The 24518-nt window shown below is 41.6% G+C and overlaps 1 protein-coding gene across 3 annotated transcripts in view; it reads left to right on the top strand.

Annotated features, from left to right (window-relative positions):
- SORCS1 (sortilin related VPS10 domain containing receptor 1) overlaps positions 1-24518 on the top strand; it is a 333563-nt gene that overhangs the window by 297892 nt on the left and 11153 nt on the right. For all 3 annotated transcript variants that reach the window (XM_047761867.1, XM_047761868.1, XM_047761869.1), the window contains 2 exons: positions 3415-3546; positions 13689-13788. In XM_047761867.1, the coding sequence (XP_047617823.1) occupies positions 3415-3546; positions 13689-13788 (232 nt within the window). The remainder of the gene's footprint in view (positions 1-3414; positions 3547-13688; positions 13789-24518) is intronic.

Raw genomic sequence — 24518 nt, 5'->3', positions numbered from 1 at the left:
GCACACATATACACACAAACACTAGCTTAGGATGTAGACAGTATGATTTTTCCCATTTTACAGGTGAGAAAGCTGAATTTAGAGGCAGATAACATGCCAAGTACAGTTAAATATCAGACTCTGGAGCCAGACCAGTGAGGTCGGAAACTTGATTTCGTGGTTTTCTAAACACTCTACTCCTGCCATGCTTTGCCTTGTTATGTGGAAAAACAGAGATAAATGAATGGATTTGCGGGGTGGAAAGAGGTGTCTTCAAGTGCCTCTGGGTACCTATGTGTTTCTGAATGACTCAGCATTCATGACCTTGGTTATGGCTAAACATTGTGGCCACCAGGGGGTGCAGCCACTAGGCTGCAGGCCCAGCTGGAATAGGCCCTTCTGCCCTTGGAGCTGTTTGTCCCTGGTGTGACAGCTGGTTTCTCTCCTCCGCTCTGCAAGAGAACTGACTTATACCCTTCAATGAACCCACAGCCCACCTCCTTCAATCCACAGTGCTCCAGAGTTCCTGGTCCCTGTAGATCTCCTAGACAGCTGTCCAATACGCCCCAGGTGATTTAGCAGCTGGACATTAGCTCAGCAGTGATGTTTTCCAGGCTGATTTCTCCTCGCATCAATTGTCCAAGGATCAGATGCCCTGGGCCTCCACCTTTACACCAGCTGTCCACTAGGCTAGAAATGACTGGTCATTAATATTTCTAGGCTGTTGCCTAGTGTAATCAGCTACATGTAGAACAAATAGGTTGACTCAGCATCCCTCAGGACAAAATGTGATGGGGTGGAGTTTTGAGGACTTTTTGGTTACCGAATCCTAAGAGGATGAGCTGAGCCAACCCCTGGTCCCTAGAATCCCACCGTCATTGAAATCAGCCATTACACTTGGCTGCTTTCTCAAACCTTGAAGTACCATGTTTCCAAGTGTATCCTAATAAATTCTGCAAGATGTACAGCTGGGAGTCATCTTGCTTGTAGTTTTCCTCCTAGTCATTCTGTAACAGAATGTGATATAAAATCAGTTGCCTTTTCCTCACTGATTGGGGTTTTTCTGTGGACATTTTGCCATAGAGTTGTTTCTGTTTTTTGTTTTTTGTTTTTTTTTTTAATCTTTTTAGGGCCGCACCTGCAGCATATGGCGGTTCCTAGGCTAGGGGTTGAATTGGAGCTGTAGCCGCTGGCCTACACCTCAGCCACAACAATGCAGGATCCAAGCCACACCTGCGACCTACACCACAGCTCATGGTAATGCCGGATCCCCAACCCCCTGAATGAGGCCAGGGATCAAACCTGCATCCTCACACTAGTCAGATTTGTTTCCTCTGAGCCACAACGGGAACTCCTGCAATGGAGTCTTTAATTGGATGTCATTCAGTAAACATTTTTGTAGATGCTGCTGCTGATAGTTTAGATGTAATCTTTGAGTTTAAACTCTAAGAAGGCCATAAAACATTATTATACCAGCTATGATAAGAGCTGCTGTATTCAAACTAAGTGTCATCACTCACTACCTAGATGATGTTGAGCCACTGTTGAACTTCCCTCCATCTGCTATCTGTCCTACAGCAGAAATAGGGATGCACTGCCCAGATCCCCACTCATGGAGAGACTGTTAGCTGCTAGGAGTGCTGTGAGCAGAGGCTTCAGCCACCTTCCCCATGCCATGTCCTTTTCCAGTCCAGTGGCACAGTTATATAAAGACATGGCCAATCAGCTCAAACTCAGAAAAATACGAAGGGCTCCTGTCCCTCTCTGTAAGGTCTTCTGAGGCTGACGTTGCCCTTTATCATGGTTCAGCTTCTCCCTCTGCCCATTCCTTTTTCCTTTTCTTCCCTCCCATAGTTGTTGATTCCAAGAATGTCCCCTAATAAACACCCTATGTGCTACACTCAGAGCTAGCTTCCTGAGGACTCCCAGTCTGTATCATGTCTTCACCTGCAAAGAGAGACATAAAAATACTTGCTCCAAAGAGTTACTGGGCAGGGGTGGGGTTAGGGGGTTGCATTAGGTAAAACTGAGACACATTTTACCAGTGCCAGACACATGGTAAGGACCTGATAAATGAAATTTCTTGCTGCTTCAAAAAAGGTGTACATGTAGAGTTCAGAAACGAACCATTACTTAATTGGTAAAGCATGAATATACTGGGAACACTGAATTAGTCATATAATGAAATAAGTGGACATGAAGGATAAGTTATGTTCTAGCAGCCAATGCATGGAAAAGACATTCTGTGAGAGATGTCCTGCACAAAAACATTTGCAAGAAAAGACTAGGATATTGAGAAATTATACATGAGTCCACTTGGCTAAGCATAAGATGACAGTGAGAGTTGTGGACGGTTAGTTTAGGAGGGAAAGGTGGGACCATATTGTGGGAGGATTTGAATATGTATTTAATGCAGTTGGCAGTGGGAATTTGTGCATGAAGTTAGATAGAGAAACATGATCTGAGTTGGACTGTACTAAGCCTAGATGTAGAAGCCTGTCTCCTGGAGATGGGGAGGCTATAGTAAAACTTGGGGGAGAGAACATAAAGGTTGAATTGAGATATTAAGGGGGGTGCATTTCAATGGGAAGGAACCACCAGGACCATGAGAGTGGAGGGTGACTTGTCAAGATTTCATGGGCTGATTAGGTAGTATTTGAGGTAAGCCTAAGACTTCCAGCAGGGGGATCTGGGAAAGGAGGGTCTCCCACGATGCACATGTAGAAGGAAGATTTGGGGGGGTGAACATGAGAAATTCTCATAAAACAACCAGTTGACTCTCTAGCTGCTGGAGAGAGAAGCTGGGATTCTAGCCCTGGATTCTAGAACCTTCTAGAGAGTGTGCTCAGGAAATTGGAAGTTCTTGGGTGATATCTAACATGTTAACAGAAGATTTAGCATGGCAGAGTAAAGGCTGAGAGAGCTTCCTGGAACAGGCTGACATCAGGCTCTGACTCTTTGAAGTCAGCAGGGGTGTGTGGGTTGTACTGTGTATGGGCAAGTCCAATCATACCTCAGTATGACTGGTCCATCTGGGGAGTAACTCTAGTGCCAGGAGGAAAAGGAAGCTGGCTTAGAAAGTATTCAGTCATGAGGGGCAGAAGATAAAGTGTAGTAAATCAGGGCCCTCTCACTGGCATGGTCCACTTACTTGTGCAAGGCAGGTTCAGCTGTTATCCCCATGTTTTATTTGAGGTGATACACGCACAGAAGTGTTTAAGGTCTTACGAGGATGGAGCTGGGATCAAACCTCAGAGCCTGACCATGCCATCTCTCACACCCCTTCCTGCACAGTGCACCCAGGACCCTGCTTTTATACTCCCTGCCTACCCTATGTCTTCTCAACCATCCACCCCCAATTCCCCACTGAATCCTTGATCCCATCTTGTCACTGCTCCTGCAGGACTTATGTGTACCTCTGTGTCTCTCCCTCAGGCCACTGGGGTTCCTGGCCAGCACATCTTGGTGGCAGTGCTCCCTGGCTTACCCACTGCCGCTGAACTCTTTGTCCTGCCCTATCAGGATCCGACAGGAGAAAACAAACGGTCAGCTGAAGACCTGGAGCAGGTGAGTCCCCCAGCTGACGTATCAGTGTCTCCAGCAGTCTGAGCCCAACCCTGCTAGTATCTGACCACCACAGCAGCTCTGGAGGTCTCCGTTTGGGAGGGAGGGCACCAGCTGTTGTAGGAGTCTTTGACCTCCTGGTCCTCTATTGAGAAACATAATCTGGTGATCTGAACTACCAAAATACATGCGCAAACGTGTGTATTGTCAGCAGTGGCTACATCACTCATAGTATGTTGCCCTGTGAGATATTCTACAATGCGTCCAATGAATGAGATAAATCTATGTGTACTGACATGATAAACTGTCCACCGTATTAGGTGGGGGAGGAAGACAGGAGGCTGAACAATACCTAGACGTTGAGCCCATTTATATCTTACTGCACATACTTTCGTATGGGAACGTCATGAGAATCAAATGACATACTTTTTAAAAGGTACAACATTTTTTTGTGGGAGTATATTTTTTCTGTTTTTTTGAAGTATACTTGATTTACAATGGTGTGATGATTTTTATTGCACAACAACGTGACTCACATATCCATATACCCATTCTTTTTCAGATTCTTTCCCCATATAGGTTATTAGAGAATATTGAGCAGACTTCCCTGTGCTGTACAGTAGGTCCTCACTGACCATCCATGGGTCAATGGACAATGGGTGGTCAGTTGACCATCTACAATGGTGTGCATATGCCAAAGCCAAGCCTCCAATCCATCCCTCTGTCTCACCTTTCCCTTTTGATACCTGTAAATTTGTTTTCCAAGTCGGTGAGTCTGTTTCTTTTTTTCTTTTTTTTTTTCTTTTTTATTTTTTAATTGATTTGTTTTTTTTTAGCACAGTTTTAGGTTACAGTAAAATTCTAGGGAAAATACAGAGCGTTCCCACATACTCTGTGTCCCCACATACTCAAAACTCCCCCACTGTCAACATCCTGCACCACAGTGCTAAATTTGTTATAATCCATGAACCTGAATTGACACATCATTATCACTTAAAGTCGACAGTTTACATTAAGGTTCATTCTTGATGTTGTACATTCTGTGGGTTTGGACATGTGTGTAATGACATGTATCCACAATTACAGTAGTGCTCTGACTACTCATTTCTCTCTCCCCCTTAATCCATGGTAACCACTGATCTTCTTAATGTCTCCAGTTTTGCTGTTTCTGTTTTGACATAAGTTCATTTCTCTTATTTTTTAGATTCCACATGTAAGTGGTATCATATGATGTTTGTCTTTCTGTCTGACTTACTTCACTTAGTATGATAATCTTTTAAAAAGGTACACCTTTTAAATATACCGTGAATCCTCTTTATCACCACCATACATAAGGTGACCTGATTTCAGTTGATAGTAAATGAGTAATTTTGGCTCCAAGGACCTCTCCTGGCTATGTGGGGTCTACTTCATCTCCACCACCTCTGGAGTATTAGAGAGAGGATGTGTGTGTGTGTATGTGTGCGCACATGTGTGTTTCTCTCTCTTCTGCTCCCTTAGGTCTTTTTCCTCCTCTTTTTTCCTTTTATCTTCAAAAGATTCTTCAGTCTCTATAGTGAGAATTATGATGCTGTTACTGTTGTTCTCACTCTTCATCCATTCACTTAAAATGATCAGTCTTGGTCTGGTTACCCTGTTAGAAACTACATGATTATGGTTTCTCAATTCTTTCTGGCAGATAGATTAAAAATAGCATTCCTTTCAGACACTAAGTAAATATTGGCTTTTTCCCTTCCAGTACTTGGAGCTTTTCAGTGTACTTAGAATAAACCCATAATCTAGTCCCATGGTGTCTCATCTTGAAAGATGGTTTGAAAGCCGCCTATTATAACACCCTTATAACAACCACCCTGAATTCCAGCAGGGCCCACCTCCTAGCACACACCCTCCTTTCAACTACTGCTTTCTCACTTGGTGAAAGTCTTGCCTCTATCATTTTTTTCATGTGCAAGTAATGAAAAACAAAGCTGTCAAGGAAAATCCCATTGAAGCCCATTTCCTAGTGAACTGCAATTGGAGGTGGGCAGCTGGTAACTCCTTAGATTTGCATCTGACTTTGCTCAGCCCTGGCACTCAGCTTCCCATTATAGTCTACAGATTCTTATCTGCGTCTGCACTTCTGTGGGAGAAAGAATAGCTTATTTCTTATCACAACACTGCTAATGAGACGTAGAGTGGAGGTAGATCCCTGTCCATGGCCTCTAGGTAAGAACCTTTGCAGATGTTCCTCCTCTGGAAAGCTTGTGGATTGTCCGTAAAATCCAGGTTGTTGTCTTCTCAATATGTCTTCTCAGATTTTGAGCCAGCCTCATTTCCTAGGTACCACATCAGCTGTGCCTCTCTATTTCTCATCCTTTCCATTTTTCTTGAAAAGTATAATATTTTCTAGATGTGTCTTTGAGGGGAAATGTGGAAAGGTGTTCTGCAAACCTTCTTACACTTATGTAGCGACGTATCTTGTCCTGACTGTCTGTTTTCCCTGGAGTTCTTTTTTCTCTTTATTCTCTGTCTTGTCTGAGTGGCTCCTCCAAAAACATTCTCAAAGAGTTGAGCGATTGTCCCCAAGGCAGGCTGGTGTCAGTTATTGATGAGCCATTTAGTCAGAACCCTAAAGGCAGCTGGCCTGGCTTATTTGAAGGCTGGGGAACTTAACATTTGATGCCCATGTAGGGAGTCCAGCCATTTTTATTAGAAAGAGCACGTGTTTGAAGAAAAGTAAATCAGATTTCTAGTTTCAGCTCTCTAATTCATTGTGTATGTCTTTTAGATGAGGAAAATTCCGACTAGAAAAGTTAAATAATTCAGCCAAAACCACATAATCTATAATATGTATAGGGTCATTAAAGAAATGATACAGCAAAGCCCTGGACCTTTAGTAGATATTCAGTAAGTGGCAAATGGATGATGGTTACATTTATGGACATTTTGTGATAGGAGGCGTGAATATGGGAAATGCAAAGTTGTATGACAGTAGGAGAAAAAGATTAATGAATGAAATTACGCAAGAGAACAAGAACAACAGGAAGCAGAATGGGTGTGAAAGACTAAGCTGGAGGAAGAATAACTCATCTAAGTTATTGTGTAGGTTGATAGCATTTAGGGAAAACAGGGTACCAAGTGAGAGTTTGTAACTTTGGTTAAGGAAATTGCCAGTATAGCAGTCTTATCCAGAACTCAAATTAAATACAGTGACCAAAGGCGAGACCAAACGTATAAGCAGTGTGTGAGAATATAATTACTCCAATTAATAAATGCAGTATTGAAGTCAAAATATAAAACTGAGCTATGTGTCAAGAACCTATGAAACAGAGGCTGCCCACAGGAGTCCCTTTAATCCTTCTCTCTGTCACTTTTTCTTTCTCTGTCTGTCTTTTTTTTTTTTTGCTTTTTAGGGCCATGCCTGTGGCATATGGACGTTCCCAGAAGAGGGGTCAAATCAGAGCTTACAGCTGCTGGCCTACACCACAACCACAACAACATCAGATCCGAGCCATGTCTATAACCTACACCACAGCTCACGCCAATGCCAGATCCTTAACCCACTGAGTGAGGCCAGGGGTTGAACTCGCAACCCCATGGTTCCTAGTTGGATTTGTTTCCGCTGTGCCAGGATGGGAACTCCTGACTCTTTAACTTTAAAATGGAGGAATTCAGGCCCCAACAGGAAGCTGTGACTTGCTTTAGGTAACACAACTCTTCAGGGAGAATGAAATTCTAGTTCTGTTTTCTGGGACTAACTCTCAAGCCTAGCAGCACCCATACTCAGCCATGCCACAGACATGGATTTCGATGCTGCTTGACTTCCGTGGGCTCCCAAAATACTAAGGCTGTTGCACCACGGAACAAACAGGAGATGCTTTGCTTTGTTTTGAATTTGTGTGTGGGGTGTGTTGTCTTCTGATGCAATGAACATATATTTAACTCAAACAAATTTAAGGGGAAAAGGTGAATTTATGAGCTTATTTAGTTGGAAAGTCCAAGGATGCAGTTCAGGCATGGGGGAACTCAAAGTATCACCAGTTACTTCCCTCTCTCCCTCTTTCTCCACCTCTTTGTTGCTACCAAATGGGAAGTCTGCCTGGGAATGAAGCAAATGCATAGGAAGACAAGAATGGCCATGAGGAGCACCAGTGTTTTATGTAGTCAACTTATCAACCCCATTCAAAAGATGGTGCCTCCCCACTGAGTGCACCCCAAGCACCTAGGTTGATAATTCTTACTGGCTTGACTTAGGTGAAGTGGGCCTCTCTTAACTAGCATGGGAGTCAGAGGGGCAGAGCTCTGTCAGTGACAATGCAGATGTTTTATACCCTCCCTGGATTAGGGGTTTAGGGAGCCTCTCCTAAGTCAAAAGGGCAGAGAATAAAGAAGGAAAATGTGGAGCAGTGAAGGAATGGCAGACAGGCAAAAGAAACTGACTTCCTTTGTCATAAATTACATAGAAATTTCAACTGAATGCAGAGTAAGACCAGATAACCGAAAGGACCCCACTCCTTTGAAGGCTGCCCTCTGAATCTCAGGTGGAACTTGGGAAGAGCTGGCTTCATCCCCTCTGTTAATATTCTGGTCCCTTCCTTGTAAAGGTACTGCACAGAGTTCCCACCAGGGGAAGGAGTGGGACCCTAGCCAGACAGACCCTGAAGACTGACAGCACGACCCTGGGAAAGGGCACTTGGTTCTCCTCCCACAGCCTCTCCTAGCATCCCCAGGGGAGCAGGGATGCTGGCTTGGATTGATCTTTCTTGTCTGTGAGATAAATTGAAAATTCCTCACAGTGAGAAGTACTTGACCTTGTTATCCGGATAACGCTAGGCTGGGTTAATCAAGTGACCTCTGTCTGGAAGGGTTCCACCACCCTTATGTCAGAAATCTCCGGAGAGTGAGAAAAGACTTACTTGCCCTTAGCTGGCCTCATCAAGGACAGTGCCTCCTGCTGCCCTGAGGCCAGGTGCTCAGGTGTGTTGTTAACCCCACCCCCTCTACCGCTATACTCCCTGGCTCCTCTCTGAGTCATTGGAGGGGAGGACATCTATATCTGGCTGTCCTGGAAAGAAGAATGACCATCGTGCTCTGGTCCTGATGCTGTGCTGGGGAGATAGAGAACCAACATGTTTTCTTGCTGAATCTCTAAAGGACATGAACACACTTAAAAGGAACATAAAGATGATGGACAAAATGTCAACCACCAACGAGTTTCCCTTCAGTTGTTTGTGTTAGCATATACATTTGACAGGTGCAGAATACAAAACAAAACAGAGGGAAAGGAAAGATGCCTCTGGAAATGGAACAGTCTGTTGGCAGCATTTTTAGAAATTAAATACTGTATGGGAAAAAAATCTGAAAAGGAATGGATATGTGTGTATGTATGGCTGATTTACTTTGCTGTGTATCTGAGATTAACACAGCTTTGTGAGTCAGATATTTTCCAATAAATTTTGTAAAGAAATTAAAATTAATTATTAAATGCAATGAATAATCTCAGACTATTTTCTATATACTCACATAGTCTGTCCTGTCTATATTTTTTTAAAGTGAGGAATTGAAAAAATATTTTGGAGTTCACAAGGAAGGTCATTAAAACAGGAAACTGTAACTGAAAGTAGAATAGGTTAAGAGCTGGGCCAAAGAACATGACAACAGGAGAGAGACGCCTTGAGCTGGTGATGGGGAACCCAAGGAAAGGAAATGTATATGACCACATTCTTTCTTTGTTTTGACATCCTACCTTATTAGGCACTTTCATCAAGCTGATTCTTTTGTGCTAACAAAGAAGAGAATTGTTAAGTAGAATTTGCGTTTGGCTCCATTGCTAACTCTATGTTTTAATCCAGAAATTATGCTAGATGAATTGTGAAAGAACTTCCTCTGTTGATTCTAGAAGTAGTATCATTCAGTTACTATGTGAAGGAGCCTGAATAACATACTAGGATGAGGACTGACTGACTGGGTCAGTTCCCAGGTCATCCCAGGCAAGTCTCCCTCTAAGCATGGCACCAAAATGCGATGTCTGTTTAGTAGGGTTTGCATTCCTCCTACCAGATGCAGAGATAAGCATAGTTGTTTGGCCCAGTGTAGCTTGGCCATCAGTAAATCTGCCAAAGCCCATTTCACTTTCCACCACTTCTTGGTGTTTCATGTTTCATAAATTGCCAACTGCTCTATTGCCTTCAAACTTCTCTTTTCTTGTGTTTCGATGTTTGACACTTCCATTCTGATAGTCTGAGAGTCTGCTTTTCTCTATTGGTTTCATTAAAAGTTGTTCAGATGTTGAATGTGTTCTTTGTGTGGTACCTATCGCTTCTGTTGACTAAACATCTCCAGCTCACTGCTTCTGGGTACCTGGTAGAGTCGTACCCATGTACCCATCTTACTTCTGTAAGCAGAGCCATGTGACTAATTCTGACCAGTGAGATGGAAGCAGAAGTGTGAGTGTCACTTCCAAGCTGAAGTACTTAGATGTGGGTTGTGGGACCTTGAGAATCCTTTTTCCCTCCTGTGGTGTTATATACATTTGAGGGGGGCTGATCCACCAGCCTGTGTCCCTGCCTGACAATAATGAGCACAGCACCATCGCCTGCCTCCAGTGGATGCAGAATGTGAGCAAGAAATGTACTTCCTTTGTCTCAAGTCCCCGAAATTTTAACATTGTTACCTCAGGCTGACCTAGCTTATTCTGATTGCTATGCTTAAAATTTGTATTTTGTCAAGAAGATGAGGAGGAGAATGGGCCTGTACCAGGCTCCATCCACTACATCCTTTAGATGGTGTCTTTCCAAGTATTTTTATTGAGTTCCCAGTATTTTTAAGTGGTACTTTAAAGGAAGTGTGGGTTGCATTGGAATCAGAGGCATATTCCACCAAACAGGCAGATAAAAAGAATAATACATTCTTTCTTTGGCTGTGATTATATACCTGAAGGAGAATAGACAATGGAGAGCAGCAGAAGAGGGATGACAGTACAAAGGGTAAATGAAACTTGCTAAGACAACACACTTTCACGGGACAGAAAAAGAAAAATAAATGGATTTAACTTCCCCCGGCAGGGCCAATCTCCCAGCCATCACATGTTGTTTCACCCGAGTCTTTTTCATGCAAGCTTGTGTTCTTTTCATTTAATCTGTCACCACAGTGTTCTATAGTTGCTGTTTATTCTACTCCTTTAGCCAAAGACTCTGCCAAACATTGCAAATTGTGCTAACTGGGGAACAGAATGTGGCCATCCCAAGGCTAGGTTTAGGAACTGCCTCTTCCTGTAGTTCATATTGGTCAGCTGACTTGGACCAGTGTCTATAAGTTGTGTGCTTCACAGTTGGATGAGAGATAGAAACATGATGAATGAAATGCTGCACTTTTTATCTCTTAAATCTGTTTGGCTGGACCTTCTTCCAAATACTTTTTATTTCCTTGTCAACTGGGTCAAGGAAATAATCTTCATGGAAATGCCCTAGGATTATAAGTCAAACAAAACTAAATTCTAGTCTCAATTCTTCTCAAATATTAACTGAATAAATTTAGGAATGTCCTTTAAGCTCTATATTCCTTTCAGTGGAGATACTGACACTAACACCTGAGATACGTTATGTAGAAAAAGTATGAAATATGCACCTTTGCCAATGTAAGGTGTTCAGTGCATAGATAATACAGTTGCAAATGTATGTAACAATTCACAAACAGATAAAAACAATCCAGGAAAAACATTCCTGCAAGTGATATGGCAAACATTTAAAATGTTGTCAAAATCTGTCAACAGTTTCATGTTCAATTATACATGGTTCTAATTGAGATTATTTTTGTATCCAGTGTAAATTTCATTTAGTTTTGTTTCTGCGCATAAATTCTTTCTCACACAGTATGTATTCTTTATTGCATGCCCTTTGATGCAAGTGAAATACATGAAACACACTTTCTGCTACTAGATTATTTATTCCTTGCCTCACCTGCATAATGTTGTAAATGATACAGATAAAGCCAATGAAGCAATGTTATAAACCAAAACAAATTTGGGAAGTTAATTATTTTCACAAGGGACTCTCCTGGAAATTATAAGTTAGAAGTATGTTGTTCTGATGAACACTATTTTCTGCTTTAGTTATCTATATCTTTTTTTTTTTTTCCACAAGCATTCTCAGGGAGAAGAAATAAATATCTCTTTAACTAGTTGAAATAGAGAAGTCTTTATCTTACAAACATAGTCCCTTTTGTCTAGGTGATAGACTGCAAAACCAGACAATTCCTTAATTACTTCTATGAAGTTTTTCCTATTTGAGTTAAAATATTTTTTTCTGAAAATATAAGTATGGATGTGTATGCATATGTATATAAACATATGTATTTTGTACATGCATAATTATATATATTTCTCACATATGCATATATATATTTTTTTTCCTCTGTGTATAGATTTATTTCAGAGCCAAAACCTTTCTGTTTAGCTTCTGCTAAAAACTCACTGTCAGATTCTTATAAAGATCTTATGTGTTGAATGATAAGATTAAGATAGAATAGGATTCTTGTGCACGTCAACACTTTACAGAACACAGAGAAAACCATGTACAGAGTCTGTTAGAAATCCACTCTTCCTGTAAGCCTGGAATATTCTGGAAAGTTCCTAGGGCCCAGGAAAAAGAATAGCTTATATAGAGAGAATAAAATTGTGTTCAATATAATGTTATCACAACCTTGTTTTTCTGCATGGTTGGCCAAGTGGAAACATTTGAGAGGCTGAGCATGAGCTGGATCCTGGGTGTTTAAGCATAGGTCACTGACAGTCATTCAAGTTCCTGTTATTAAGCAAAGAAATTCATCTGCAGAGCAGTTCAGGTCCACTATTGGACAAGGGCCTCGGCAGGGCACTTTTTTCTTTAAAACAAAGCCACTAGACCCTGCTTAATTGATAATAGGATCAAAGGTGTCATTTTTGGCAAATCAATGGACTAAGTGAAAATCAATACAAATAAAAGAAAAAAATAATTGAAGAATTTAACTAGCAGATGTTCAGAAGGCATCTAACTAGACTCAAATAGCATATTAAATAAAAGACTACTTTGGTGAGTAGAATATTAAAAATGAGGCAAGGAGATCAGATAATAGGAGTATGGATTTCTCTGATAGCATGTCACAAGTTACTCAAAAGAGTGAGTGAAACAGAGCACATTGAACTGGATTTTCTACTTTAAAACAGAGCACATTGAACTGGATTTTCTACTTTAAAACAGAGCACATTGAACTGGATTTTCTACTTTAAAACAGAGCACATTGAACTGGATTTTCTACTTTAAACACATGGAGTTTTAATACTTTGTCTAGAAAACCTTACCTTATACTGTTACTACCTAAAACCAGCTCCTTTGCCCCTTGTTAGGATTAAATATTTCAAAGCCCAGAATTTCAGGAACCTGCCCAGTACTTGTGTTTCAGCCTGAGGAGCAATTTTGGGTCCATGAACATAAAACAAGGGTCAGCCAATGTGTTACTTAAGTTGTGGTTATACTTTGTTTTAAATGTATCATTTATTATTTTATCAGAATGGTATTTATCATCAATAAATATCCATGAAATATCTATTATGAGAAAGCCGAGAGAATGATTTTGGGAAGGGGAGGGGAGCCAAGATAGGAAAAAAGTGAAGTCTACTATAAGAAGTAAAATAAATGGGTACACATCTCACCAGCATATTTACTTCTTTTAAGTTGTTGTTTATAAGAAATATTCTCTCATGGAGTTCCCTGGTGGCTCAGAGGGTTAAGGATCCATCCTTGTCACTGCTATGGCTCAGGTCATTGCTGTGGCGTAGGTTCGATCCCTGTCCCAGAAACTTCCATGTGCCACAAGCACTACCAAAATAAAAAGAAAGAAACCCTTTCTTAAATTTTTTTCTAAGCTAATAACAGCAACATTTTTTTAACAGTAGAAATGATGTGATTTACTAATTGTCTTATTTTGTAGCAATTTGGATGTAAAGTCAAGTCATGCTTAGAAAACAATTCTGCCTGCATATTCTGCACTAAAAACTCAAAATCGTATAAAACTCAGTTATATAATTTACAAGTATAATATTGGGATATATGGCAAATGTTGCTCAGCAAACTTCCATATAGTTAGTGTGACAGTCTTGGTGCCACTCACTCTGACACTTCTTCTTTCAGATATCGGAACTGCTAATTCACAAGCTCAACCAAAACTCTGTGCACTTTGAGCTGAAGCCTGGTGTCCAAGTCCTTGTCCATGCAGCCCACTTGACAGCAGGTCAGTGTTCCTGTTCCTGGCTTCTGGTTGGTGGCTCTTGCAAAGAGGGACCCCAGTTTGTTTTTTCAGCATAACAAGACTAGATGGCACCACTGCTAATCAGATGTAGGGCATCTGTCTTTAGAAGTTCCCTTACTTGGTATTTTTGCCTTAATGGGGACCCATGAAACAACAGAATAAGGTGATTTTTCCTCCTAAATCCCTGGCAAAAACACTCAGTGAATCACTTAGATAAAGACCTTCAAATGATAGCATACTGTATCTTACAGAAATATTGAAAATAAAGTTAGCCTTACAAATTACTTTTTTTTCCTGGTCTTTCTGAAAAACCTTATTTTTAAGTCATCACTTTACAAAGGAATTTCTTTCTTTCAGTTTTGGGATAAAATAATGCCATAGAAATAGCTGGGACCTGTACCAGGTCATAGCCAGGAGTTGAACCCCAGGTGGGTCAGGATCTTATAAATTAATTAATGTCATGAATTTCTGTCACTTCACCTGTGAAAGGGAAAAGGGAAAATCTTCCTAAGGCTATAGAGAAGTCTCAATAATAATTGAGGTAATCCCAAGTATATATTATTATGTTATATTAATAAGTTAAATTAACACTGTTTATTGAGTACTTACTTTCACAGAGTGTTATACTGGTCCTGGATAGAGTAGGAAATGGTCTTTGCCCTCAAAAAAACACATAATGTGGTGGTGGTGTTTCAAAGTTTGGTGGTAGCAACAGTGGCGGCTCTGTGGGTGGGAGAAATGGACAGTGGTGCTCTATCCCAATGAGTGAAATGCGTATATGCCTTTATAGAGGCGTTTCTAAGCACTTAGGCTTTGCAGCTTTGCAGCCAGACCATTGGTTTCCATCTTGGCTCTATCACTTATATGCAGACCTCGAGAGGAGACTTCACTCCTCTGTGCCTTAGTGATGGCAGTAGCACCTATCACAGTGGGATTGTGCAAGGATTAAGTGACTTGTTTTGTTTTGTTTTTGCTTTTTAGGGCTGCATCTGCAGCATGTGGAGGTTCCCAGGCTAAGGGTTGAATTGGAACTACAGGTGTTGGCCTACACCACAGCCACAGCAACACCAGATCCAAGCCACATCTGCGACCTACATCACAGCTCACAGCAATGCTGGATCCCTGACCCACTGAGCGAGGCCAGGGATAGAATTGTCATCCTCATGGATACCAGTTGGGTTCATTTCTGCTGTGCCACAACGGGGAACTCTGGATTAAGTGAATTTAGAGAATAGTGTGCCCTGAGAATAGTTCCTGGTGCATAGTAAGATATTATTTTTGTTTTCACTTTTTATTATTATTATTATTAACAATCAAAGCTTTACAGGACACTTAAAGCAGAGATCAATGGTGCCCACTCCAAATGATACCAGAAAGCGTCATGGAAGAGGTGGTCTTTGGGAAGGACCTTGAAAGATGGGTAGAGTTGAATTCAAGAGATTATTCTAAGCACCAAAGCACCAAGAAAGCCCTGAGGGCTTTGGGGATGCAGAACAAGTAGGAACAAGGAGCAAGTGTTTCCAGCTCCATTCTCTGGTCTCCTGGAGGTTTCTGGAGGTGTGCCTGGGTCTAGAGAGAGGGCAAGCAGGTTGGCTACTGGCCTCTTTTCTGCTTGGATTCTTTATTTGGGTTTCATAATTTTTTTTTCTTTAAAAATCCCCACTGAATTAAAAAAAAATGCAAATATTTAAAAGGCACTGTCCTGAGCATGGGATATGGAGGTGGAATGTGGAATTACAGCAGGCTAAGCAGTTTGTATTTCCTTGACTGGGCTCTGGGAAGCTGTGGAGACCCATGAGCAGAGGTGTGATGGATTCAGAGTGTCACTTGAGGAAGATGGCTCTTCAGAACAAAGGTTGAGTGGAGCCAGTTTGACATTCTGCAGCTTGTCCTTCTAATTCATCCATTGGAACAGACATTTTTGAGTACCTGGCTACTTTGAACCGAGAATTGTTTTCAGCATGGGATCAAGTCCCTACCTTCATGAAGCTTCCATCACTGGGGAAAGCCCAGCAGGGAAGCAGTGCTACTTTCTGAATCATAATGATGCAAATACCCTGCCCTAGAGGAAATAAGTAAGTGTAAGAGAATAGGGCACAATGAAACTCTATGAGGGCAACCCCTAAGCCTATGGTCTGGACAAAATCTGCCAACTTATCTTAAAGCATTTGATGATCAAGATTGACTGTTTCCTATCAAGAAGGTTTGGCCTTTGGTCTTTGGTGAATGTTGGTGATACATGGCAGTTATATACCAAGTCGAACTAGAAAACAAAGTCCAGAAACATCCCTTGTAGTCATCCTGATGGCCAAGCCACATCCTGATGACCAAGCCACAAATGTTGTCAAATGAGAAAGTAACTACTTGAAATTGGTTGAAATCAGTTTACAGATTTATTTTAGCTACTTAAAAGAGTTTCACCTGTTTAGATGGAAGATTGCCCCTCATCATTCTCTTTTAGGATAACTAGAGATGCTTGTCCTCTTTGAGCTTAGAGGCTAAACACAGCCATGCCTGATACTCCATACTGAACTCTGTGTTTGAAGAAATGTGAGCAACCATCTCTGACCATACTCAGCTTCTAAAGGAACATTACCTTCAGGCAGCATATTTTGCTGTAGAGTAGCCTGACTTATTAGAAAACTCCCCAGGGGCTTCTGATTGAAAGGGGGGCAGAGAACTGACCACATTCCCTTAGGTCAAGATAGGCAAAGAACTGACCACATTCCCTTAGGTCAAGATAGGTAGAGAACTGACCACAATCTCCAATTCTAGAGGCAACTTGCATTTCATACCTTTTCCCCATACCTCTCTCTCTTTCATTGGTTATTGTATGTGCCTGGTATTCATTTAACAGATTGTCATAGCACACTCCAAAGATGGTTCAGATTAGTTTACTGAATGTGAATCTTGTTTTAAAGATTACTAAAGGATGCCTTCCTCAGATGACATCTGGTTTAGTCCTGGGAATCAAGTGGAAAAGATAGGCATCCAAAAAGTGGCCGATTAGCTGAAATTGGTTTGGCCAGCGGCTTGGCCAGGGAAAGTGACAGAGCAAGTGCATCCATGGATCCCTAGTTCCTTGTGGGAAAGAAAGGGTGTTCCTGATACCCAGGAAAAATTAACCCCACTCATGTCAGTTCCAGAGGGCAAGAAGTAATACAAAGTGGTGAAGATCTGGAAAATGTATCCAGTTGATGTTCACTTCATCCCACAGCTGGGAAATTTGGGAAACAATACTCATATCCCTGGGAAGAGGGTGCTGGCAAAGGGAGGTATGTTCCTGGGTGCTCCATAAACATGCTCAGATTTGAAGGAGAGACCCCTGCAGCATGCTTATGTTCTGTGCAGGGTTGCCAAAGGAACAAGATAAAACTGCAGTTTGAGCCAAAAGCCTGAACTCAGACAGGGGCAGTTTGGAGAGAGTGAGAAAATCCTTTGGCTTCCAGTCATTGGGGCTGTTCAGGGTTCCTCCCTGTTAAATCTGGTCATAGAGCCTTTTGGCAGTTACTGAGCTTCCTCAGATCACTGGCTTGGATGACTGGCTTACTAGGAGTAAATGTAGACTTATGTGTGGGTTATCAGCTCCAATTTGAAGAGTAAAGGAAGGCAGTGCCAAGGGCTGACATAATAACCGAGTCGTGGAAACTTTCACTATATTGATTTTAACCGTATTTATCATGATAGTGTTAAAAATGGTACCCACAGATACACAGTCACTCTCAGCCAGACTTTTATATGCACAAGGCAAGGCTGGTGTTAAGGTTGGCCCTCTTCAGTGATGCATAGGTAAAATATAGGAGGGATCAGTGTTCTTTGGAGATTGTTCCTAAGTTAGCTCGATCTGATTTTTTTTTTTTAAACTATTAATACAGGGTGATAGACTATGTTTCCAAGACAGTGGAGGGACTTCTCCTTTCAAGTTTCACGTAGAAAACTTGACAGGTTGGCTACTGGATCAGTTGGCTAGTGGACTGAGACAATTGCTGAGATTTCTTTGATAAGTTGAAATTGACACATTCACATCAGGATGGCCAGAAAGAGAAGGAGGAAGGTCCCTGGGGAAAAGAAAAAACACTGAGGGAGAGCATTTGATGCAGAATTTCCACCTCTGCTCCCTTTCCCTCATCTTCTCTGCAGGCAGGAGAAAATAAAAATAAAATGAAATTTAAGAAAAGGAGAAAGGACACCGCTTGCAACATTTCATGTCTCATAAGTAGGATTGCTAATACTTTCCCAGGGACCATTCTTACACGCTGCTGCATTCCATTAATTGCTCAGCAGATGTTCACCAGCCTTCTTTTAAAAATGTTTGAGCCAGAGTATGTTGCTGGTGGGAGAGGCAATGCATAATTTGGTTTGTCTCCAAGGGAAAAGAACTGTCTCCTTTCAGGAATTTACTGGCCTTATTTTGTTTTTCAAATTCAGTTCCCTGTTTGCTTTTATGGGAACACAAGGTAAGCATTTCCAGATACCTGGATGTCATTAGAGACTGGATCTCATTTGTTTCCCCCACATGTTCTATTTGGAAGTTCATTAACTGTGGTATCTAGGCGGAGCTAAACTCTGAACACAATCCTCATTTTGTTTTTAGCTACTCCTGTGCTTCTTAGTTTCTGCGCAATGCCTCTTGAGGGCCTAACCACTCCTGACAGCTATGTGTCTGAAACTGTCTTGTAGAAAGGAATGATTTCAGCTTGTATGAGAATAAGGAGAGGATGAGGAGCTGTTATCAAGAAATTTGAGCCTTTCATTGGCTTTTAGGACCTCATGACAGATGGCAGCCATGTTTAGCACACAAGGGAGTAGGAATCAGTCAAGCTGGGGCTGGATTGGAAGACCTGGTATTTAATCTAAGTGTACCTTTGCTTGTGGGATTCCCATTTGGAATGTTTCTCCCTCATCTCTACATCTTTCCTACACCTATTAAATCTCTGCATTTTAAGGCTCAGCTCAGTACCAAAATTTCCATGGCATCTTTCCAGAGACTTCTCTTTTATTGATGCTTTTACCTTAGCCTTCTATTCTTTTATTGTTTATTTACTTTATTCACTTATATTTTCTGTATTTGAAGAGCTGTGATATAGGGATCTGTGATGTAGGAATGAATTAGGAAGAGTTTTTCTAGCAAGACTTACAAGAAGGCTTGGAATCTGTTGCATTTGATTTCTGTAGGTACTTCTGGCAGAAAAAACCTGAGCTGTTAAGAAAATATCCCTCAAATGCCAATAGTTTTCTCATTGCCCCTGGTAACTTGGAATTTACTCAAGGGCACAATCCATTTCAGACTTATCGGTTTACTTCTCACATGACTCTGTGCCTCACTTTACAATGATTCCTTTAAAACTATGGTTTATCCAGGAATTTGAGGTGAACTTGGACCCTCCCTCAGTGAACAATGGAGACCTGAGGCCCAGATACTAGTCACATGAAACTTGCCTAATTCTAAATGAAGAGGATGAAAAACATTCCATGCAGAAGGTTCAGTAAAAGTGAGCCTTCGTGTTGAATAGGAGTTCACCACAAGGAGAGAAGATAAGTATGCCAGGTTGAGGGGCTCTTTTGAGCAGAAGTAGAGCAAAGTGACATTGTTTGGTTTATATGTAAAGAGATGCAGAACTTGACATGGTTTGGGGCATCTAGACATATACCCTCAAATATTCCTGAGTGGTATATTTATTGAAGGTAAATCTATGAACAGAGGAAAGGGAGAGGGATAAAATTCAGGGAAATCAAACAATTTGGGATGTCATTTACATATACACCTTGTTTATTGTCCATCCATGTATGCTGTTGAGAAAACGCTCATAAATGCACATTTAAGATTGCAAAGTATTTTACACATGGAGAGGAAGGGAGGGACAGGAGAGATGATTTTTTTAAATTTTTTTTATTTTTTTTGCATTTTAGGGCCACACCTGTGACATATGGAAGTTCCCAGGCTAGGGTTCGATTCAGAGCTGAGCCACTGGCCTACACTACAGCCACAGCAACACCAGATCCGAGCTGCATCTGTGACCTACACCACAGCTCACGGCAACGCCGGATCGTTAACCCACTGAGCAAGGCCAGGGATCGAACCTACAACCTCATGGTTCCTAGTCAGATTCATTTCCGCTGTGCCACAGTTGGGACTCCAAAAGGATTTTTTTAAGACAATAGTTTTTTGTTTTATTTTTTTAATGGCCTCACCAGCAGCATGCAGAAGTTCCCAGGCCAGAGATTGAATCTGAGCCTCAGCTGCGGCAACACCAGATCCTTTAACCCACTGTGCCAGGCCAGAGATCGAACTCATGCCTCCCCAGCGACCGAAGCTACTGCAGTCAGATTCTTAACCACTGGACCACAGCGGGAACTCTGACAATAAATTTGGAAAACAGTCAATAATCTTTTTTCTTTTCACAAAGTATTTACCCATTTTACAAGAATTTTTTAACCCCAGTAGAAAAAGATGGTAATTTATTTGACAGAGTTGAAAACCTAGGAGAAGGAGCCTTTTTTAGAGTTGCCAAAGAAGGTAAGTTTCGTGGTTATGTTGGGTTTGATGTTGTAAAATGTACAAGTGAAAAACCTTACTGAAATAGCAGGCTGACAGGGGAGAAGAGGACCAGACTGTACTTTAGACTGTGAGCTTTATTTTATCACCTTTTAGTAGACCAGGTGGAGGGAATCTGCTGACAGGTAGTAAACGAAAGCCCTAATTTCAGATGCAAATCTTTCAAACTACATCAAACTCTATGTCTTTGTTCAAGTGAGGACCCGGGGTTATGAGTAAATTCAGCGATTCCATTTGGAAGTGGAGGTGGGGGCAGAGGATGGGAGAAGCAGCTTAAAAAAATGTGTTGTTTCTTCTTTGGCACAATAGATGAGGTCAGTGAGAATAGAAGATAAAGACTAAGCAAGCAAAGGGCACCACAAAACCTAGTTAGATGGATTCATACTAAATTACAAACAATAATACTAAGGGACTTTTTATGTTTCATAGGAATTATTTTTGGGGGTAAATAGACTAAAACTTGGGTGATGCATTTCTACGCAGAGGGACTGAACAGGCTGGTGCTGACTGGTTTCTTCAAAGTATTTGGGATAAATGTAACCCTGTTCTATGGTTGGAACACTTCTTTGTAACATTGTAGGCGAACTCTGCTATGAAGCAGTTGGTTTTTTGTTTGTTTGTTTGTTTGTTTTTGTTTTTTTGCCATTTCTAGGGCCGCTCCTGCGGCATATGGAGGTTCCCAGGCTAGGGGTCCAATCAGAGCTGTAGCTGCCGGCCTACACCAGAGCCACAGCAATGCAAGATCCGAGCTGCGTCTGCAACCTACGCCACAGCTCACAGCAATGCCAGATCCTTAACCCACTGAGCAAGACCAGGGACCAAACCCGAAACCTCATGGTTCCTAGTCGGATTTATTAACCACTGCGCCATGAAGGGAACTCCTGAAGCAGTTGTCCTTACCTTTGATTGTACATCACAGTTACTGAGGAAGCTTCATAAAAGTAGAGGTTCTTCTAACTTTCCTGCACACATCGGAGTTCATATCCCAGGGAGAGAGAGCAGGAAATCTGCATTTATAACAAGTTCCCCAAATGCTGCTTATGCAGCCAGGCCTTTCACCAGCTTCAACAAATGCTTTTTTTTTTTTTTTTTTTTTTAAGGGCTACACCTGCAGCATATGGAAGTTCCCAGGCCAGGGATCCAAACAGAGCTGCAGCCACAGCAATGCCAGATCTGAGCTGCATCTTTGACCCACACTGCAGCTTGAGGCAATGCCAGGTCCTTTAACCCACTGAGCGAGGCCAAGGATCAAACCCACGTCCTCATGGATACTAGTCAGGTTCTTCACCCACTGAGCTAGAACGGGAACTCCTGCCAACTGCTATTATGGAATATTCCACAGATAGCAATCCATATGCATAACAAGGAAAGGTGCACAGCTCACTCCAGCAATAAATCTGATTTACGACTCAGGGCAGCCACTAAAACATGCATGTCTTTAAAAATAAGAGCCCTTGATATTAAGTGTAGGAGGAAACTAGTAATAAACATTAAAATCTAATTCCTTGGCATATTTGGAGCCAATTGAATTGGCAGACTGGGTAGAGGACAGTGGGAGTAGGGAAAAAAATGAGACCTGTCTCTGAATCTGGGATATACTCAATCCATAATCTAGATGAATGGCAAAGGCCAGCCAAGAGCCATGGCCGTGAAGCAGTTGAAAAATGATTAAAGCGTGAACTAGAATGTTAGTGGCAGATGTAATTGAATGGCCATGAGTTTTATGAAAGTTAAACAGATGATATTATCTCATGTTATTAATGCACTAGTGTGAACAGAAAAGGACACATCCGCATCTCACTATATTTCTGCACACATTGGAAAATCGGGGTGCCCTTCTAGTTTTCCAGTGGGGGGGTCACCACTTTTCTGGAGTTTTGGATACTGACAATAAAACATGTGAAAGGTTAATACTTTTCAAAGGAAGAGCCTCAGACGTTGAATTAAAAAAAATTAATAATGCTCTCAACCCCTCTTGTCTGTCTAGCTGTTGCCTTGTTTCAGCTATTGTGTTTAGGAAAACTGTCCTTTGTCAAGGGTATGTGTTGGCTTTTAATAAAACTGTTATCTTGTGTTATCTGGGTCTCCATAGTTACTGCTGACTAGTTCAATTTCTTTTTCAGGTGTAATAAAAAGATATTACCACAGAGATATTAGAGAATTAATATTTCCCAGCTTTCGTTGCTACCTCTGGATATGTTATGAGTAAATGTAGGAAGGGATAAGGCACTTAGAATTTCCACCTAGGTCAGGATACATCATGAATTCTGCAAAACAATTTACACTGAGAAGAACTTTTCCACTGGAAAGTAGAGTTAGCATGAGTCCAGAAGCTTTAGAAAACATAATATAATCTAAGCCCCATTGTTATAGATGCAGATGCCAAATTATGGAGTTGTGGAGCTCCGAACTGTAAAGTGAAATAAATTGCTGCAATAACATTTTCCATTTAGGGATGAAATTAGTACTAGTGGAATTCTTCCACAGCCGATAAATTTATCTGTCTTTTTAGTCTCTGGTTGCCTTATTATCTACGCAGTTATCATTTACAAGTCTTTTGTGAGTAAAGTCATGATAGTAATATTTTTCCTTTCTTCCACTTTTACCCCTCAAATAATCTTTTTCCTCTACAAATAATTAGGCTGTTTTCCAGGCATGTGGACCCAGTAGCTTTTGACAATTATTAAGCTGTTACAGTGTTATGATAAGTCATACCAGGTACCAAGGTATTAAACATAGCCCACTCCCTAAAGTGACTAAATGAATGTGATACTGTCATAAATCTACCAAAGACCAGAAAGTAAGTTGCTCTTTAGCTTCTAACAGATTCTTCAGGGTTTTTTGTTTGTTTGTTTGTTTGTTTGTTTTCTTTTTTTGGCCACACCTGAGGCATGTGGAAGTTTCCGGGCCAGGGATTGAACAACAGTGACTCAAGCCACAGCAGTGGCAATGCCGGATACTTAACCCACAGAGATGACTATAGGGTAGCTGGCCTGCTAGTGGCCAGGTCTGAGGATGTACCTAGAATCTCGTGGATGGAGAATGGTCAGGAGAGAGTGATCAGAGGCACTTCAGAAACAGGGTACAAACATGCCTCAGGTTGGAAATCAGCAGTGGTCAGGATGCAGGAGATACAGTTCCTCATGCATGGGGAAGGCAAGGCAGATAGTCCCAAGAAATGGGCAGGAGCAAAAGAAGGCAGGAGAACACATGCAGAATACAGAGAAGATCCCAGAATTCAGGACAAGCTACATTTTAGATGCGAAGTTTCTTTCTTTTTTCCTTCCTTCCTTCCTCGCTTCTTTCCTTTCTTTCTTTCCTCTCTCCCTCTTTCTTCTCTTTTCTTTCTCTCTCTCTCTTTCTCTTTCTCCCCTTCCTTCCTTCCTTTCTTCATTCTTTCCTTCCTTCTTCCTTTTTCTTTCTTACTTTCTGGCACCCATGGTACATGGTATCTTCCAGGCCAGGGACTGAATCCAAGCCACAACTGTGACCTGTACCACAGCTGCAGCCATGCTGGATTCTTTAATCCACTGCAATGGATTAGGGATTTAACCCACACCTCTGCAGTGACCTGAACCATTGCAGTCAGATTCTTAACCCACAGCACCACAGTGGGAATTCCTAGACACCAATTTTCTTATACCTAGAGTGACCAACACTGTCAGGCCATATCTGTTGTGTTACATAAGTTTTAATAGTGTTCCCTTTCATTCGCAAAGTGTCCTGGTTTAGAACATTTCACTTATACCCTGCCAGTGGAGACAGAAGTCCATACTAAGAACATCTAGAACAGCCTCAGTTGGGATTGCTAAGCTCTCCTCCACGTGGTCTCTCATCCTTCAGTAGGCCTCGCTGGGCTTGCTCACTCATGGCAAGGAGAGGATTCCAAGAGGGAGAACAAAAGTGCACAAGGCCTTGAAGCTCACCACTGGCACATCATCACTTGTGTCACATTCCATTGCCAAGTCAAGTCCCACTGCTAGCTCAGATTCAGGGAGGTGAGGAAACAGACTTCAACTCTTGCTAGGAGAAACTTCAAATTCAAATTGCCCAAGGCTTGGAGTCAGAAAGAAGTAGAGAATTGACCCAGTGATGCAATTAATCTGCAGGAGGCTTACCAGTTGTTTAGAGGAGATTTGAGATGCTTTTCGGTACT

Source organism: Phacochoerus africanus, chromosome 15 (genome assembly GCF_016906955.1).
Source record: "Phacochoerus africanus isolate WHEZ1 chromosome 15, ROS_Pafr_v1, whole genome shotgun sequence".
Lineage (NCBI taxonomy): Eukaryota > Metazoa > Chordata > Mammalia > Artiodactyla > Suidae > Phacochoerus > Phacochoerus africanus.
This window is presented reverse-complemented; position numbering and strand designations above follow the sequence as displayed.